Consider the following 19,247-nt stretch of genomic DNA (forward strand, 5'->3'; position numbering starts at 1 on the left):
TGTTGCCGCATATAAATGATGTATATAAATATTAGCCACATATAAATGGTAGCATATAAATGGTATCATATAAATAGTAGATGCTTATAAATAGTAGCCACTAGTGATGAGCAAATGTGTTCTGGTTATCTTTAGTGAAAAATTAGCAAATCTTTCGAAAGATCCACGAAACGGCAAAAATGTTGTGCGGGCAAAAAAATTGTTGCTGTGACTATTATTTTTTGACACTTGTATCAATTTTTGCATGTGCGGTGAATTTTTGCGTGGCGAATTTTTTCATGCGTTTTGCCATTGGCGGATTGTGTTTTGCGAAACGCATGAAAAAATCCGCCGCGAAAAAATTCAACGCACGTCCAAAACTTCGCTGCGAATCCATGCCTGGCGAAACATTTCATCACTTGTAGCCAAATAGAAATAGTTGCGCAAATGAACGCACGCCATGTTAGCCATACACGCCAATACTTGCAGAAAATTACTGTATTAAAAATGAACATTTTGCTGCAAACTGGCAGCTGCGTCACTCTGGGGGAAACACATACTTGAATAAATAACACTGTAAGTCCATATTTTATTGCAAAAAATAATTTACTGTACTTTTGTATAATTTTTCGCCTGCTTGTAGTAGGTGTTAATTTTCGCATAGCCGAATGCGATATTTAGCGCGCAAAAGTTATAGTGAATCATGCGATCGTATTCTTTCAGAGCGGAAATTAACGCAAAACGGTAAAACTAGTGCGAGAAATACCGCATGCGAAAATGGTGATTTTTCGCACGCGATAATACTATGGTGAATCGCGCGCAAATTATTTTGCGTTTTTTAACGCGAAAAAGCATGCGATAATTTTTATTGCCCTTTAGTGAATCAGGCCCATTGTGTTTCTTTTCATCAGCCCATAAATAATATTCCTTACATTAAACAATTATCAGCCCCAATATATATATTTTCTAAATATTTAAGACAATGAGCCTATGTTAAGTCTATCCAAACATGTGATTAGTTTCAGACAGGGGCTGATTTAGCTCCATTGAAACATGTTTTTAATAGTATTTCATCATAGGTAGCTCCTGCCATCACTTGTTGAGCGCATCAGTAAGTACAGACAAAAGTACTGCCATACACAATATGGAGGACGTGGCTCTAGCAAACATCCTGTGAAGTTTGAACTCCAGTTGCCAAGTCAGGGCACATTAAAAAAAAAGCAGCTAAACAAAAGCATATGCACCACGATACGAGTGCTGGACAGGTATGGGACCTGTTATGCAGAATCTGGAAATTGGAAATTACCTTTCGTAGTTTGGAATCCATACATTAATTAAACTCAATGGGATTGTTTTGCCTTCAATAAGGTTTAATTATATCTTATATCTTCAATATAACAGAGATAGGAGAAATCAGTCTTTAAAATTTGAATAAATTGATTAAAATAGAGTCTATGGGAGATGGTCTTCCCGTAATTTGGAGCTTTCTTGATAACAGGTTTCCAGATAATAGATCCCATACCTGTATTTGCAATTAATCATTCCCAGTTTTTTGTTAAAAGCTGGTGCTGTGGGTATAGCAAGAAGAAGCCTTGAATCCCAGGCTACACAAATGACTATGCTTGGGGGCTGCTGAAATACATGTCTACAAATAAGCACAACACAGGAATGGCACTCTCTTCAATTATTCAAAGGCAGTTAGCCATTTATTAAAGTCACAGCCTGGCTTGTGCAGAAGATTAGTGTTTCAGAGGGACGACCCTCCCTTTGTCAAGAATAAAGCCTGCAGAGCCTAAATTGCACCACCATTTTTTATTTAAGAGAAATCTATGTAGGGAAAAAATCCACTTGTGTTTGTTATCATGAAATATCAGGAAATCCACCTCTCAGTTTGCCACATGTGAGCTGGAAATAATGGAGATATACAAAGATTTTTATCTTATTGTAGTGTATGTTACACAACCCCTCCTTTACATCAGTGCTGCTTGTGCCACGGCTGTTTAGATCAATAACAACTGTGACATTATAGGAGCAAACCTGAAGAGAACGGATATGTAGCGCATCTAAACAGCTTTAAAGCACAGTGAACGTTGCCGTCATGATTAAAGGGAAATGCTATATACAAAAAAAGAGAAAAAGGATTTAACACCAACCTCAACATGACTAGAAAATTGATGGGGAGTGTGTAGGTCACAGTATAATGAATACAGAAAACAAGAACCAGTAGTGCAGAGAATATAAACCGCCACACAGATACTGCTGTATTTGTAATGCCCGGCGTCTGCCACTAGGGTTATCCTATTACTCCAGGCAGAAGTCACCCACTATATCTATAACATCATTCTAACTATTATGTATATAATAGTATAACCCACAAGTCCAAATATTTTACCATCGCTCTACAAAGGTTTTTAAGGGAAAATGACTTTTCTATAAAAACCAACTGCTTCAGGAGCAGTTTTAATATAATAAAATACACTACAAGTGTTCTGCCGGTGCACCCAACTCACCCATTTAGTCAGGCAGATGGGCATTATATTGCACAGCTCTTGCTGCAGTCAGTTTGTTCCACGTGGGGAATATGGGCTGTTTCATCAGTTTTCCTTAGGTGACAGACTCAGGCTATATATTGAGTTCTTACAGGATGAGCTAGTTGGTTGCACCAGAAGAAATATTATTGGACTAAGGTACATGAAATATCAAAACCCTAAAAGTGGAGGTCATATTAAACATAACATGGCTCGGTGGATTTTTGCATATGTTATATTTTCCCTTTAACAAAGGCTGCCTGTTTCTGTCACAAGATGCATTACCCACAGGTTTTGCTGCTGCTCAATCTAAATTGCTCTGTGTTTCAGTTGACCCTCATTCGGCTATGAGTCAGCATATTTGTTTGCACTTGAAAATGACTTTGGTGAGTACATCAAACACGAGATCTGAAAGATTGTGACAAGAAGAGTGGAAATGCCCATCTTATGCCAGTCGCTGAGCTGTGATTGGAAGCCCTTTACCAATAAATATTCAATGACACCATTGCCTTCCCAAGGAAGATAAGTGCTAAAGAGAATATCACAATATAACATGTATATCTATCAGCAAATACCCCAATATGATATTAGGACACCATTTACTCCCTAAAGGGGCACACAGATGTGCTATAAGGATATGGCAGGGCAGTTCTGTTGTAGGGCTGAAACCATAGGTCCCACTTGGGAACAAAAGGAAGCAGACACTGTGACTGATGGGAGGCCCAGGATGTATAGGGGGCCCAATGAGTGAATACATGGCTTGAAAACATGGTTATTCTCAATGTTTTGTGGGGGACCTATATCTTTAAGTTGCAAAACTGGCTGAGTGATTATTGCACAGCCACACTATTAATAACAGTACTCATAGATTAGCATGTGGGATAAGGTTTAGAGGCTGAGAAGGTTCCAGGTCAACAATTGAAACCTTAAAACTAAACATGTTAATGCTAAAGTGTCTGGATACAAATTATTATGAAGAAATATCAATGGCTTCTGTTATTTCTGACCCTAAACAAGAATATGAAGCCATTTTCACTTTAGCACTTCCTGTCAAATCCTGATCCCACAGAGCACAAAAAGAGCTGATACTAAATACCTGTCCACTGAGAAGACTCCGATAATGTTTAAAGGGGTTTGTTTGTTTGTTTAAAGGTAGATGGGGGGCTCTGAACAAATTATCCTGTTTATAAAGGGAGGGGGGAGTTCAAATTAATTCTTTAGAATGTTTTTTTTTGTTTTTTTTAAATATGGAGTTATTCAGATTAAAAGAACAGGTTGGCAGGGGGCTGTTTGGCAATACAGAAAGTTTGGGGCCATATGTTAAATTGCATAAACCAGATATGTGGGATGTGCAACACCCAGCATCCTCCAACAGCCCCTCGATTCTCAGATTTGCCATTTACCGTCAGCTGGAGGGACACACTTTTTTCTTAGATGCTGAGGAAAAAAAGTGGCAAATGCCCTCTCTGCCATACCCAAAAACTCTGAATGCTTTGTGTTGCTTTAGTGCCAGTGATGCAGTTACACTACATGGACTGATCCTGTCTGACTCTGCTTGTGCCTATACACTGGCACACACAAGGAACAAAATCTTCAGGCTGAAGGACCCAGCTATGAATGTGGCCTGTGCCCGGCTATGCTGTACTGTGATATTGCCTCTTGGCTTAGCAGAAATGAAGCATACGCTTTTGCAGCTGCAGAGGCTTCTTTATCATACTTATATGCTGGAAAAGATAAATCTCCCATGGAGTCTCTGCCAAGGACTCGCTCAGCCTTGGACTTCAGAACTGCAAAATGCTTTCCAAAACGCTTAAAAGGATGCTATCATCAAAATCCGATGACTAAAACGCTTTCCTTAGGCCTTAAAACATGGGGGCAGATTCAGCAATGCACATATTTTTGTCCAAGCGGTATTGATGTTAAAGGAATAGTTCTTTTAATTAACTTCATTATAACAACATTATATTAAAAGGTAAAGTACAAAAAGTTCAGTACTAAAAGGTAAACTACCAATTTAAAGAAGCTTCATATTTGTCATTTAAGGCGCCTTTTGCTATTCCTATTAACTGTTACAATTTTGGGATTCTGCACTTTTGGTGGCACAATGGGTTTTGTGAATCCCTTTGGGTTTATTGGGATATTATGAGAGACCAGGACAAAGCTGTGTTTTGTTGAGGTGCATCTTACAAATCTGAGTACCCTTTTGTTTTCCTCTGGACTTCTCCACGTTTTCTAAACATTCACCTCTTCACCCAATTAGGACTCTGTATAAAGCTAACAATAGATATTGATGCTGTGCAAGGTGCCAAGCTACAGGAGATGAAAAATGTCTGTCAAAAGCACCAAGATAAAGTGGAGCAACATGTGTCAAAAAGACTCGGAGGCACCACAAGTATCTCCTGATGATGATATGTAAGCGTGCTCAGCCATGCAAAGGAGCTGCGGATATTTGACAGAAAAGAATTACAGTTTTGAATATAATACCATTTCACTATATACCCCCTAGGGATCTGCTCACAATTTCCAGCGAAGGAGAAGAACCCTTGTCAGAGCGTTTATAGTCTGTGTACCATGATGCTATGAGATTGTTAAGTATAAAACCTTAAGGCTGCCAAGGAAAATGCTCAGGCTGTGCTGGCATCTGTTGCAGTGTGGATTTGAACCAACCAAAAATCTCTGTACACTGAGAGAAAGCCTCACAGGCTGATGGTGAAATCTGACAGCAAAATGCTGGCCCACAGCAGGGTCTCAGCCTTTCTTTAACAGGGCCTAACATGTTTATCTTAGTCAATAATAGGGCCTAGTAAACTAAACAATGAATTGAAGATATCAAGCTTATTGCATATAAAGGAATCGGGAAAGCTTTCAAATCTATTTTGGTGCATTGTACTGTATTTCAGACATAAACCTTGCACATTTCATGCCTTGTGTATCACAAAAACTCCATTTAACTTGCATATGGCATAAGGTGTGGCTACAAGGATTCCTGTATAATGTAATACAGGATAGGGACCTGTTATCCAGAAAATCATTCAAACATTAAATAAACCCAACAGGTTTGTTTTGCCTCCAATAAGGATTAATTATATCTTAGGATCAAGTAAAATGTAGTGTTTTATTATTACAGGGAAAAAATAGAATTATCTGCTTAAAATGGAGTGTATGGGAGATGGCCTTCCGGTAATTTGGAGCTTTCTGGATAATAGATTTCCGTACAACTGTATAATATATTGGATTCCTTGTTTAGTTTGGGGTTTCCAATTACTGACTATGATAAGCATGCAAGGCCTTAATATAGAAAGTTTGATAGCTCTGCTGAGGGTCAATCTCCCACCAAACCATTATTTTCTGCATTATGAGCCCATCCTGTAAGGGTTCTGGTTTGATCCTCCTATTAACTAGACATATTGATTTTTCCACTTCATCCATTGTGATGGCTCAGGGCAAGAGCACCTGAATTTCTAAAAATATATTTTTGGAGTACTTTATTTTCTCCAGTACACAGTCTTTTGGAAAAAAAGGAGATACAATAGTATTAACTATACCCCATCATGAAAAAACTTTTGGTTAATCCCTGGGGGGTGAGCATTTCCAAGGGTGATTTGTATATGCAAAGCTTTAGTACAGAGAAGTGGGGTATTTGGAAGAATTTAGTAACACCAACTTATTAGATATCAAGGATGTCTAAACAAGGACCCTCCAGCCCCACATAACTTTTTGTCCCTATAAGTCATATACTGAAAATTGTATGTGGAGGGCCACAGGTTGGGCATTCTTGGAACATATAATAAATTCATATTGCAAATGTATATCCGGTGCTGCCTTAGCCACAGCTCTCCAACCATCCTATCAATTTGATCAGCATAGTGTCTTTGCGGGTGCGCTGACTATGGGAAATAAGGAAAGAACCTGCCCCTCTGCCCCTGCATTGGATTTAGCCACTCGGGTGGCTATATATAAAATATGGGCCTGTGTTAATAGTATGTAAAATTATCATCAAAAAGAGGACTCGTAGAATAGGGAGAATTTAGATATTTAGATTTTCAAAGATGGGTTCCAAATTCATATGAACTAATTTGAGATACCTATCCCCCCAAAACTGATTTTGAACTAATAGAATTAGAAATAACAACATTAGAATAACCCCTAGGGATCCAACTTAGAAGATCTAACTATCAGGGATATCTTGAGAAAAATTTGGCATAGCCAGCACTCTATATATTTATGTACAGGTATGGGATCCCATATCCGGAAACCCGTTATCCAGAAAGCTCCGAATTACGGAAAGCCCGTCTCCCATAGGCTCCATTTTAATCAAAAAATTCAGAATTTTAAAACTGATTTCCTTTTTCTCTGTAGTAATAAAACATTTCCTTGTAATTAATCCCAACTAAGATATAAATAATAAATTTTTGGATGCAAAACAATCCTATTGGGTTTAATTAATGTTTTATTGATTTTAAAGTAGACTTAAGGTATGGTGATCCACATTACGGAAAGACCTCTTATCCGGAATACCCTTGGTCCGAAACATTCTGGATAAGGGGTCCTATACCTGTATACATGTGTTTCATATCAGCCTGGTAACTAGGGCTAATTTAGTATTGTGCAAATGAAGACTGGTTGTATTAATGCAGTATGCATTAAACCCAGTTATTAAACTTGAGTAAAAGAGGAAAGAAAAGCCCCCACAGTGTGAAAGCAAAGGACAACAACCTCACCCTTAAGTTTTCTCCATCTGCGTAGAGAACATGCATTGTGACTTCGATGTTCTTCTGCACGCTCTTTCCTCCCCTCTCAAAGTCCCCTCTTTCCAACGTCACATAGAGGTCATTGCGGATGTCGCCTGCGGAGATAAAGGACACAGTACTAGGAGACAGCAGCACAACTTCCTAGAACTTTACACTGTATCAGCAGAGCAAAGCACCCGCTACCACCAGCGCCACTACTGAGTTGGCAATGGACACCCTGCCAAGCAGCACTGTCTTGAAGAGCAATGACAGAGTATTGAGTACTGCCCCTGTGGCAATTCTGCAGTATACTATCATCTGATGGAGGACTGTCATTTTTTAAATCAGGGGTGCCCAAAAAGTTGATTGTGATCTATTAGTAACCAGATCTAGAGCAGTTTATGATGTACAAACAGCTCCATTATATTAACCTTTGGTTATTTCCTTTTTATTAAAAATATTGAGAAATATTCCTCTTAAATGAATATAATTGTTACTATACAGTAACTGAACCCTGCCATTGCAGTGGCAGATCATGATGGGAATATAACTAAATGTACATCCCACCCCAGTGATTGCATTGTTGCCGCAAACAAAAGGGTGGCAACCAATGGAAGGCTAGTTCAGGAGGCAGAAGTCATTCCAATACAATGACGGAACATGACTTACACAACTAATAGTTGTGTTTCTGAGCAATGGAAGGACAAGAGATATTGAAGAGAGTTAAGAATAAGAAGAGGACATTTGTTTATAAAGGAGATAACACAGTCAGAGAAAGTTAGGCTAAGTGACGTGTATGCCGTTCCACCACTGATTCACTATGTTGCTGGTTGAAATGCATTTCAGAGAGGTTAGTTACCTGCGGTAGCAGAGATTTATCGTGGGCTACTAATATTTCTGTGGGACATTAGCCTTAAACTAGAATCTCCAGCCTTGTGTCAGTCCAATAAACCCTATTATAATGCAAATATGTTATGGTCATTTCTCACAGACGCCATGTTACATTTAAGGGCAATTTCTGCACAAGGCTCTAATTTCTGCCCAAGCTGTGCAGATCTTTCAGCATGGAAACACTAGTAGCATATCTACGTTTGACTTTTTGTTTTTAGACAAATGAATTTACAAGCATGTAACCAAGCACTATAAAGTGATAGAAAAAGACCTGAACATATTTAGAAAGACAACAGGACCTTCCTATGTGACTGAGGGGGGAAAGGTAAGCGCTGCACGTAAAGGAACCTCCAGATTGATGTGTATTTGTACACAATTGTTTTGGGGTAATTTCTACAAAACTTGCCCTAAAATACTGTTCATAGTTTTAACCACTGAATTCTCACTGACTGTTTGGTGTATTTTGTGAGTAGACTAAAGTGTTAGTATACTCTTTTTTAAGGTGCAAGCCAAGTTATTTTCTTGAATTCGCAAAGTGGAATATAAGGTGTATCTAAGTGTAAAAATGAAAAGATGGGCCTGTGAGAATAGTCAGAATTGGTAAAGGTATTGGTACCAATGAATGTCAGCTCCTGGTACTAGAACCTGTACTGCACTGTGGCTTCCCCTCCATCTTTCACTTACCTGGCAGAATGACATCAGGGAACCCAAGCTTGCGAGTCACAGCTGCCCCCCTATTAAACAGCAGTTGGTTCTCTCTACGGATCTGCTCCATGTCCCCACGCAAAAGTTGCAAGGATACCATCAGCCCTGTACCAGGAGGGAGCAAACATTAATAAAGGAACTTTACATTCTATCTTAAACAGACTTTTTGATGCATGTTTTTTAATGGATAATTTATTTTAGCCATTCCACAACAGTCTCTATTGTAAAAAGCGAACAACAGTGTCCGTACTGTATGTAGACCAAGTGGGGGATAATTAATGACTACAAAGTGTCAAACTAATAGATCTGCAGCTGAAGAGGAATACATGTTCAAATCTGCAATCCTAGCTTACTTATTTTGGTAAATGCTGGGAGTTTGCAACAGATGCAGAGCCATTAGCTTGACTCGCAAGGACTAACGGCTTCACTTGTTTCAAGCAGGGATATTTATAATAGTGAGTTTCTAAGAGGCATGAACTGCCTATTGCAATTACTCACTTCAAGTGTCTGACTATTCCTGTACCAGACAATATGTGCCCATTTGTACATTCTTCTGTTTCAATATATTAAATAATATAACAGGATAGGTGACAGTAAAACACACTTAGATATGAGGAGAGCTGTATCTCCAAAGCACAAGTGTTAGAAACTAGAAGCTATTTTAGAGAAAGCCTATGCATACTGGATTAAATGAAAAGCTTGGGAGGGCAGAGGTGAGAAAATGCTAATAAAGCTGCCAATCAAGAGTACAATATTACCAGACAGGAGGAAATATTATTAATGAATTCAATGTGAAGTGCTGGGAAATCAACATCAGCAAATTCCCACTAGTTATGTGAATTCTTTAAATGAATTTTTCATAAAGGGGTGCACTCTAATAGATGCTGCAACCCACAGTCAACAGCAGCTCAATACTGGGAACTGCTTACCCCATCAGACTAGTGGAGTTTTCCAGAACATGTTAAAAAAGTAAGTGAAAAAGTTCATCCCAACACATGTTTTAGTTGTTTGTGGGTGCTATGGCTTGCACCATATATTAATTACTACACTGAGGTAATTATTCTCTATCTGATGGTTGCAGTAGATGAGGCTATTAACATCAGATCTTTCTGGGGGCAGATACTAGATGGTTTTCATTATTGGGACTGATTGGGGTGCCAGAACACCAGAGGATCTCCAGGTGCCCTAGAGGTCTGCAGCCCGTTTTGATTTCCAACATATATAACATCTATACCGTCTAGCACAGGGGTGTCAAACTCAATCACATAAGGGGGCCGAAATCTAAAACACAGGCTAAGTCACGGATAAGTCACGAATATTTTGCGACTTTTTCGTATGTTTTGCGATTTTTTCGGATTCTGTACGAATTTTTCGGATCCAATACGATTTTTGCGTAAAAACGCGAGTTTTTCGTATCCATTACGAAAGTTGCGTAAAAAGTTGCGCATTTTGCGTAGCGTTAAAACTTACGCGAAAAGTTGCGCATTTTTCGTAGCGTTAAAACTTAACGCTACGAAAAATGCGCAACTTTTCGCGTAAGTTTTAACGCTACGCAAAATGCGCAACTTTTTACGCAACTTTCGTAATGGATAGGAAAACTCGCGTTTTTACGCAAAAATCGTATTGGATCCGAAAAATTCGTAAAGAATCCGAAAAAATCGCAAACCATACGAAAAAATCGCAAAGTACCGATCATTACGAAAAAAACGCAATCGGACTCCATTCGACCCGTTCGTGGGTAAGTAAATCAGCCCCCTAGTGTAGCCTTCACAAGCAGGCCTTTCTGGCAAACCTCCCATATAGCTGGAGGCTTGTAGCAGCAATAGGGCAACACTGCCTAACATTCTCTGCTACTTTGTTACAGGGTTTAAATGCTCAGGAAAAGACACCCATCTGCCCACAGAAAATAAAAGCTGCCTTAGGCCTCTTTTAACTGATAACACCATTTTTTCCCCACAAAAAGTTCACATAAAGGCTTCTATGATTTATTAGCAGAGACTCATGGCATTGTAAGTTAAATCATTGTACTAGTTAATAATAATACTTGAAATACAATTATTTTTAATTGCTTATTTGTATAATAAACTGTAAAAAGTCTTTATAATAAAGAAAAATCATTTTGTTTCCTGATAATCAGATGATGGCGTGTCCATGAGGCATTTCCAAGTCGATAATTATCTGTAAATTAGAAATCCCGTTCTTCACAATTACATGCAGATTTTTCCCTCAGTTAGCCTGTACGGATGGATGCACCTGTCTCTCCGAATTGCTAAATAAATTCATAGCCTGCACGCTAAATTCACCCCGAAATTCCTGCTCAAGAAGCCCGCTAAGTGACAAGAAGATGTTTGAAGGGATATAACAGGAACTAAAAATGCCAAGCTCAACAATCCTGCCTGTCAAGCTTCCTGCTTAAGGCAGTTACTACACATTGGGGTTGGTAAGTACGCTCATTTGTGCTGGGATCACAGATCCACCAGTCAGCCCTTATGGTCACACCAGTTAACCTGTTAGTTGCACATAACGAGTCAAAATCATCATCTGTTGGCAATAAAGCAGTGGCCCTCAAACTGTGTGGTTGCAGTGACATGGGTAGTCTGAGGGCCCCTTTGGAAGAAAATTGGCTATTTGCTCTCCTAGATACCCTGAAACCCAGCTTAAGGGTAAACCGCTGATATAAAGATATATAAGACTTTAATTTAGTGCAGTGCTGTCCATTTAGTGCAGTGCTGTCCCCAGAAAACTGGGGTTTGCTCTGCTTATCCACAGGGGAGCATGCAGCATATGGATTTAAGGGTATGTCTTAATATGACTTTGAACTTTTTTCACATATAAGCAACGGGTAATATCCCTGCAGTGAGCAACAACCATTTGGTGCATATGGTCTTTAAAATGTTTGTGTTAACATGGGTGTGGTTTAAAGTGGGTGTGGTTTTAAAAAAGGGTGTGATCAAAACTGACTTCAATTATCAGCCCTCCACCATGTAGGCCAGAAAAATTCTGGCCCTTGGTACCACAGAATTTGGACAGCACTGGGTTGCCTTTTGCTTAGCACAATACAATACAAGTTCACCACAACAGGCACATTCATGTATTATATTACAAAGTATGCATCCTAGGCCATTGTTGTACTATGAATTTTATTATTGGCATCCCCCACTTCATTAGAACTTTAGTAGAATTATGGTGCAATTGTCCACCTCTCAAATGGACCATTCTATATAAACTTTTCATTAATTTATTAACATCAAGACTGATGTCACACAATGCAACAATCTCTGACATATCATTTGAGATCTGCTGTGATGAGTTCTGATACAACGAAAATGTATACTGGCGCAACTGTGCAGAGCTATGTGGTGACTATTAAGCACCAGTGTAGCAGCCAACACATCTTCACTAATTATTGCCAAATCCCAAGTAACACATCTTCTAAATACCTGGGTATTATAGTTTGTGTTACCATGCGTGTATATTGGACACATAAGGTGTAATGTAAGGTCTTACTACTGAGAGTTATGGTGGTAGTTACCATAGTTGGAACTGGGTGTGGAATACTTGGTGCTGGTCTTTCGGATGATATTCTCGTGAGTCTGGTACCACTCGTTCTCATTGTTACACCTGGGGAGACAGAAGAAAAGGTCCAACTTCTCTGAGAACTTTCAGTTTTTTTATATGTCAATGATCCAGGGTGTCACCACATCATATAGGTATGCATATGTACTACTTATTACAGAATGGCCATGTCCCATAGACTCCATTTAAAGCAAACAATTCAAATTTTACATTTTTTTCCCTGTAATAATAAAACAATACCTTGTACTTGATCGAAAACTAAGATATTAATCCTTATTGGACTAAAAACAATCCAATTGGGTTTAATTAATATTTAAATTATTTCTTAGTAGAGTTAAGTTAGGTTCAAATTAGGAAAGCTCCTGGGCTTTTGGCTTTATAGATGCTTTTCAGTAGGAAAAACCTCCCATGTGCAAATCCCTAACTTGAAACTTCAGGTCCAAAGAGCCCCATAAAGCATTTGGGACCCAGTTCCTCTGCCCTGGACTTGCTGTGAATTTTGGCTTAAACCTATGTGCCAACATCGTAGGAAAATGTGTGTCTGCAGAAGTGTATTAGCATGCCTAAACAGTTTTGTTCTTTTTTTATTATATATACATCTGGGGCTGCCACTCTTAGTTATGGTTGGTTCTCTATAGCAGCCCTTTATGTAAACATGTATCTAGCAGGCATGAGTCTGCTCCTCCAGCTCTGAAGAAGTTTTTCTACACTTTGGTCATGTAGTCTCAAAATACTTTGTTTTACATAGTACTCACATATACACCTTCAGAACAAAATCCTTCTCATCTCTGTGTTCACAAAGGACTGGCAGTACCTCCCCGAGGCTTAACACTGCACAGCCATATGGGCGCCGATAGTGCACATGAGGAGGTCCTTTCCGTGAGTCATTCAGTAACATGCGCCCTATGACATAAAAACACACAGCCCTGATGAGGTATATTCCTGCACTTATTACTGACCATACTAGAGCAGTTATCTGTGTGTGAATCACTAAGTGAAGTGTATATTTGCCTATATTTATAAGGGTGTCTAGCATATCTTGTATGTATTACTAACTGTATTGGCACTTGGTTTGTTTGAAATTTGTATATTCCTTTATTAATAGAGAGGCTATGTACATATCCCTGCATGTGAGCTAACGGTACTGGAGCACATCTCTGTTTGTGTGAATCACTATTTAATTGTACAATTGCCTATATTAACAATAGTACTACACTCTTAACCCTGCATGCATTACTACCTGTATTGGTGCGTTACCTGTGAGTGTGAATAACTACTTAAATTTATTTGCTAAATTTTTATGTGCATATCCATGATTACTACTGACTGTACTGATGCATTTTTCTTTGTGTGAATCAATATGAATTTGTGTATACTAGCTGATACAATTGTATCTGTACTGTACTGTATTTTACAACTGGTAGTAAAGTACTTCTCTCTTGGAGCATTGCTGAGGCAGCCACATACCTATACGAATGACATGAACAACAAGATGCAGGTCTCTCTTTACATCCTTACTGCTTAAATCCTGCACAAAGAGCATACATGGTCATTTGCCTCCATTAGGTGCATCATACATAAAGCCAATATAGGATTTACAAACACTCACATATAATCATTTGGTAAAGGGGAACATTTAACCCATGACGGGATACAAACAACATACAAATACTGCATAACAACAAAGCACCGTTATAATAAACTTGTGGCAATATGTACTCTTTGAGTACCAAGGATTTGCATTGCCATTCTTTTCCCATTAAAAGATGGTGAACTATGAGAGCATGTTGTATTGTATGAAAAGAATATTCTGCAGATTGTTTCCTTAGTTGTAACAAGAATGCAGTATTCTACCAATTTATTTGAAAAACAGTTCAAGGGCAAATGTGGGCTGTTTTCATAAATACAAAGCGTTTTCAAAATACATTATGTTGGACTTTGCTCAAATATTAGCTTTGCACTAGTGCTTAGCACAGTGCTAAAATTGTTGTTTCTGTACTACTCACACACTTCACACATTACTGCACTGATGGTGGAGGCCTCCCTATATGACCAACACTGTCTATGCAACAATAGGAACCTGACCCCACTTATTATGACCCCCTAGGGGAGGTGCTTGTCAGGATACAGTAACACCTCTAAAGCATAAAAGGCCCCACTTCCCATTCCCAGAGTACCACATTGTCATACAATGCCCCATGAGGTTTTATCCAAAGTGAGGCTTGGAACACACAAGTCCACATACATACTGTAAGTCCAGAGCCCAATGTATTTTAATAATATGTTTACAGGAGCACCCTGACTTAAAGTATCTTCTTCTACACACAACAGCGGTGAGCATATTTTTCAGTAAAAAGGCACGTCATTGTGACCAAATAGCAGTGCAAATATGTAATTACTGCCAGTGTGATTAAATAATATATATAATGCTGCAAAACATACTACAGTATTCTCCCTCTCCAACTGACTGGGGATATTCAGTACCTGTAACACATTATTATTGTTATTTTGTTTTATGAATGGCAAACAAAGGGTGTGGCTTAATGCTAAACATTAGTGTGACATTTTACACTAGAAAAGGGGTAATATTATTTTTATATGAGTATTAACACATACCACCTCCTACTTCCCTCTGGAAAACAACTGAAGGACTTCTGCTGGTAATACTAAGCCATATATAAATAATACAGCAGCTACACATTTGCCATGTGGATACTACACAACAATGTACTGTATTTAGTGCACATCCATTACACAAGCACACAGACTACATACGCTGGACAGTGCACATACACACTACATACTGTAAATAGTGCACAGAGCCTCTCCAACTTCTCCGGGTTCTTTGGACCTCCATTCTTGTTCAGACGTACCATAAACCTCTCACTGCATAGAAACAATATAAGTCAGGTGTCATGGAGAGCATAAGAGTAAAATGATACTGAGTTGTGGGTATATGCTGGGCACAATTAGGACAAGAACAACTGGTATGTAGAGTAGGGGTATTACACCATGAGAACTAGGAGTCACCTGATTTGACGTGCCTCCCTCATGTCATACAGCGAGAAGAAAAGGTCCACATCTTCCCCTATGTTAGTGTGCGTGAAACTCTTCAGATTGAGCAGCAGGTGGTGAGGAACGGGAGCTCGTGACTCCTTGTGTCGCTGCCGCAGGGTGTCTGCCTGTGACAGCAAACCAGGTCACTTGTCATCAACCTGTCTGTATAATTCACTGAGGGACATGCTTGGTTCTTCCCCTATATTTCACATCTGTCTTTCCACAAGTTCTCTCACAATATAACATCAAGCATTCGTTTTCCCTTCCCCATACCCATTTCTTTCTTTTTAGGCCTCCATTTTCTCTCTCTCTCTCCTACAATCCACCACACACACATATTTTAATTCTTATTATCCATTTCTTTCACTTTCTGACCTATTATTCTCCCACTCTAGTTACCATTGTTCTTTTTCTCTTGTTCAAACACCATGTCAAAACATTCACTTCTCCCTCCCCTCACCTGGTTTGTACTTTGTTGAACGCTGTGCCGACTTGACAGATGCTGCAAAGAAATATGGATTGTGTTAGAAAGAAACAGACTAAAGCAGGTGCCCATAGTTTGCTTATTACATTATTCAATTAGGTCTGGCCCACCATGTTTCTGTGACAAATACCCAGCACATTGTACAAGAACCTATTGGCCAGCACCGAGCTCTACCTTCCTAGGATCATTTCTCCCTTGCGTGTACTGTGTATGAAATGTCCTCATTAAGCCCACTAATGAACTGAGACTAAAAATCATTCCTGGCATTTAAGCACACAGGCCATGCTGAGTTTGGAAGCTCTATATATATTTATCAAAATAGGCCCACAAGCCATTGATTGTACCTTCCTGACTTGTATTAGCCAAAACTATTAGGCCTGAAAGACTCATGGTTGAATTCACCCTCCCGTCGTTCCAGTACAAAGCAATAAATGGGAGAGGATTTAAAGAGAAACTAAAGCAAAACAAAGAATTAATCTAGCTCAAGGGCACCAAAGCCCATTAGCAGTGAAGATCTGTTCCTCCAAAGATGTTGCTGTGAGTTACTGTGCTTAGGGACCGACTCAGAAAGGCTGGTCTCTCATACTAAGGAAAACTGCATAACTCAGAGGGCCAAACCACAATCTCTTGTTAAACTACAAGCTACTTAGTATCTTTAGATGTATGTGGGATGCTGGGAGCTGTAGTTCAAGTGGCTGGAAACTTCCTAACATAAATGTAAACAATATTCATTATGCCATTTCTTTATACACTGTAACTGCACAATTTCTGGCTGGGGGCACTCTTAGGTATGCCCCAAGGGAAGACCTATTACATTGTGTAAGCACACTCATTTCATACCTAGGATTGGGAGCAGGGGCAGCATCCCCTAATATTGTACTGGGTAGCCATAACAAGATGTCTCGCTATTAAATGCAACTTTATTCTTTCTTACTTGGGTTGATATATTACACATCTAGTACAGATTTGCCAGTTTGGTTAACTCCTACATTCAAAGCTGCCATCACACATTAATATGCCTGGCACAGACACCAAGCCTAATATTATATGTACTAAATACATAATAAAACGCTTCCCTTGAAACATGTTTCCCTGGCCTGTTATTGTTTTGACTGTACGCATTGAAGCAGCTCTAAGGAATGGGAGGAGTGCTCACCATCTTGTACAAGTCGGAGACGCTGATCTGATCAGAATCTGCAGCTACAAATTCTTTGCGGGGCACTAAGTCCAGGCCCAGATGCCTACACAAGTAAAAAAGAGGTATTAGAGGTAGTTTAGGTCATGTATAAGCAAGAGATGAAACTCTGACTGCAACACAGACACACCAGCTTAGGCAGCAGACAATTTGAGAATTATTGTTCATCACAAACTGGTGGCTACATATCCTTCATTTAGGCTGTGGCATTTGTATGTATCTTTACTTTCTGCTTGTACATCATTACACTGAGAGATATACAGGACAGGATCAAAGTGAAGGTGCCTGAATATGTGTCTATACTAAGTACAGTTCTAAACAGCAAGTGTGCCAAAAGCAGACATATATAAAAGGCTTGCAGGATATGATGGGCTGACCGTGACATGGCCCCGTGCGAGGGTCACTACATTAAAAGCAGCATATAACACTGCAGGGTTTGCCATGTAATGGAACATGGATGGGTAATGACAGGGCTGTGTCTAAGAGGGCAATACACTGTGCCAGAGAAAGAGCTATACGACAGTGACAGCTGTGTGTGCAGGGTCAGTACATAAATAACACAGGGGCTTGAGGGCAGAACAGATGTGCAGCCATAGTTACTATGTATGAACATTCACCATGTGGATTCACTCAACATATACAAAATCTACAGAGCTTCCTGCAAACATCAAATAATTAATTTTATTATTATGCTGTTTAACTGCAAGTCACTGTCGAGGGACAACTACACCCACAAACATTATCTTATTATCATAAAGTTCAATCATATTCACCAATATTTATAAAATAGGCTGACTATAATATAGAGTCACACCAATACAAACAGTAAAATATTAGAGTTTTCTTATGAGCATATTTTCAAAACCAGTGACGTTTGATGCCCCTTACCATCAAGGAAAGTCTCCGGCAGCAGCTGGGGAATGTTTTAATTTCTTCTTTTAAAAATATTAATCTATTATATAGGAACCAGCGGCTGCCCCCCTAAAGCTATGGGCCCTAGGCACAGGCCCCTATTAGGTGCCATATATAAATATGGCCCTGACCTTACCAATTATATGTACGCTTTAGATTTGCAGGAATTGCTGTGCTAATAAATATATTCTATTTTTATATAACTATTTAGCTGCAGAGGAAGGTTTGTTTTTTATACACTTCTGACTGTTCCTTGAATGCTGTACTCTTATCAGCTGGCTATGCCACTTTGCAGCAATTAAATATAATAATTTTGTAAATGGGCATTGTCTCTGTCATGCAATAGAAAATTAGTCGAGAAATGTTGTAATCATCTTGATCTGATGTCACAATGGATTAATTATATATTACATAGTGTAAATCTGTACACTCTACAATTACCCAGGTGTGAGCATTCATATTGATGTCTTCTATTATTAAATAAGCTCTTGCAAAAGTCACGCGGCCCACTAGGACACCTGGAGAATTCCTGGTGGGCCAGGCATTGGTGGACTGTACCATTCAGTTTTTGTACCATTTTGTGCTTGTACCATTGATGTTATCTTCATGTCTGGGATTCAAAATAGGCCCTGAAATTTCAAGTACACAGAGGCCCAAACTTCCCCCAGCAGCCTAATAAATAGTGACTGTCTATGGCACCTTACAACAGCCACTCTGGCATTTGCCAGAACCCACAGATTGCCAGTTAAGGTCTGGTTAACTGGTTCTCTACAAGAAATGTAGATATTGAAGTAAGGAAAATAGCAAGCCAGAATAAAAGAGGATAAAGGAGAGAGACAAAAAATGCGAGACAAGGGCAGAAATGGGGAAGGAGTAGAAGACAGAAGAAGAAGAAGAAGGAGGCCAAGATCATAAAGAAATGAGAGAAGTAAAGAGCAGGGAAGAGATGATGTACTGACAATAGAAGAGGGAATGGAATGAAAGAATGAGAGTGGGCCACCATTTCTTGTTTGACACTTGTACACCATACTGGCTGTTGTTGCTTCTGAACTACAACTTCCAGAATGTGGGGTGTATAAATGTGGCAAACATGGTGCCTACCCCATAATGTAACTTGTGATCTTGGGTTGGTCACTGAGGCAAAACCTGTACAATTCTTGTGTATCATGCTTCCTATACCAACAATTTCA

The 19,247-nt window shown here is 39.2% G+C and overlaps 1 protein-coding gene across 4 annotated transcripts in view; it reads right to left on the reverse strand.

The window, feature by feature from the left end:
- dock3 (dedicator of cytokinesis 3) overlaps positions 1-19,247 on the reverse strand; it is a 158,700-nt gene that overhangs the window by 40,475 nt on the left and 98,978 nt on the right. For all 4 annotated transcript variants that reach the window (XM_031901130.1, XM_031901131.1, XM_031901129.1 and 1 more), the window contains 9 exons: positions 17,107-17,191; positions 15,927-15,968; positions 15,440-15,591; positions 15,214-15,295; positions 13,877-13,937; positions 13,165-13,312; positions 12,366-12,454; positions 8,813-8,938; positions 7,229-7,353 (listed from right to left, as the gene is read on the reverse strand). In XM_031901130.1, the coding sequence (XP_031756990.1) occupies positions 7,229-7,353; positions 8,813-8,938; positions 12,366-12,454; positions 13,165-13,312; positions 13,877-13,937; positions 15,214-15,295; positions 15,440-15,591; positions 15,927-15,968; positions 17,107-17,191 (910 nt within the window). The remainder of the gene's footprint in view (positions 1-7,228; positions 7,354-8,812; positions 8,939-12,365; positions 12,455-13,164; positions 13,313-13,876; positions 13,938-15,213; positions 15,296-15,439; positions 15,592-15,926; positions 15,969-17,106; positions 17,192-19,247) is intronic.

The sequence above is a fragment of the Xenopus tropicalis genome, chromosome 4 (genome assembly GCF_000004195.4).
Source record: "Xenopus tropicalis strain Nigerian chromosome 4, UCB_Xtro_10.0, whole genome shotgun sequence".
Lineage (NCBI taxonomy): Eukaryota > Metazoa > Chordata > Amphibia > Anura > Pipidae > Xenopus > Xenopus tropicalis.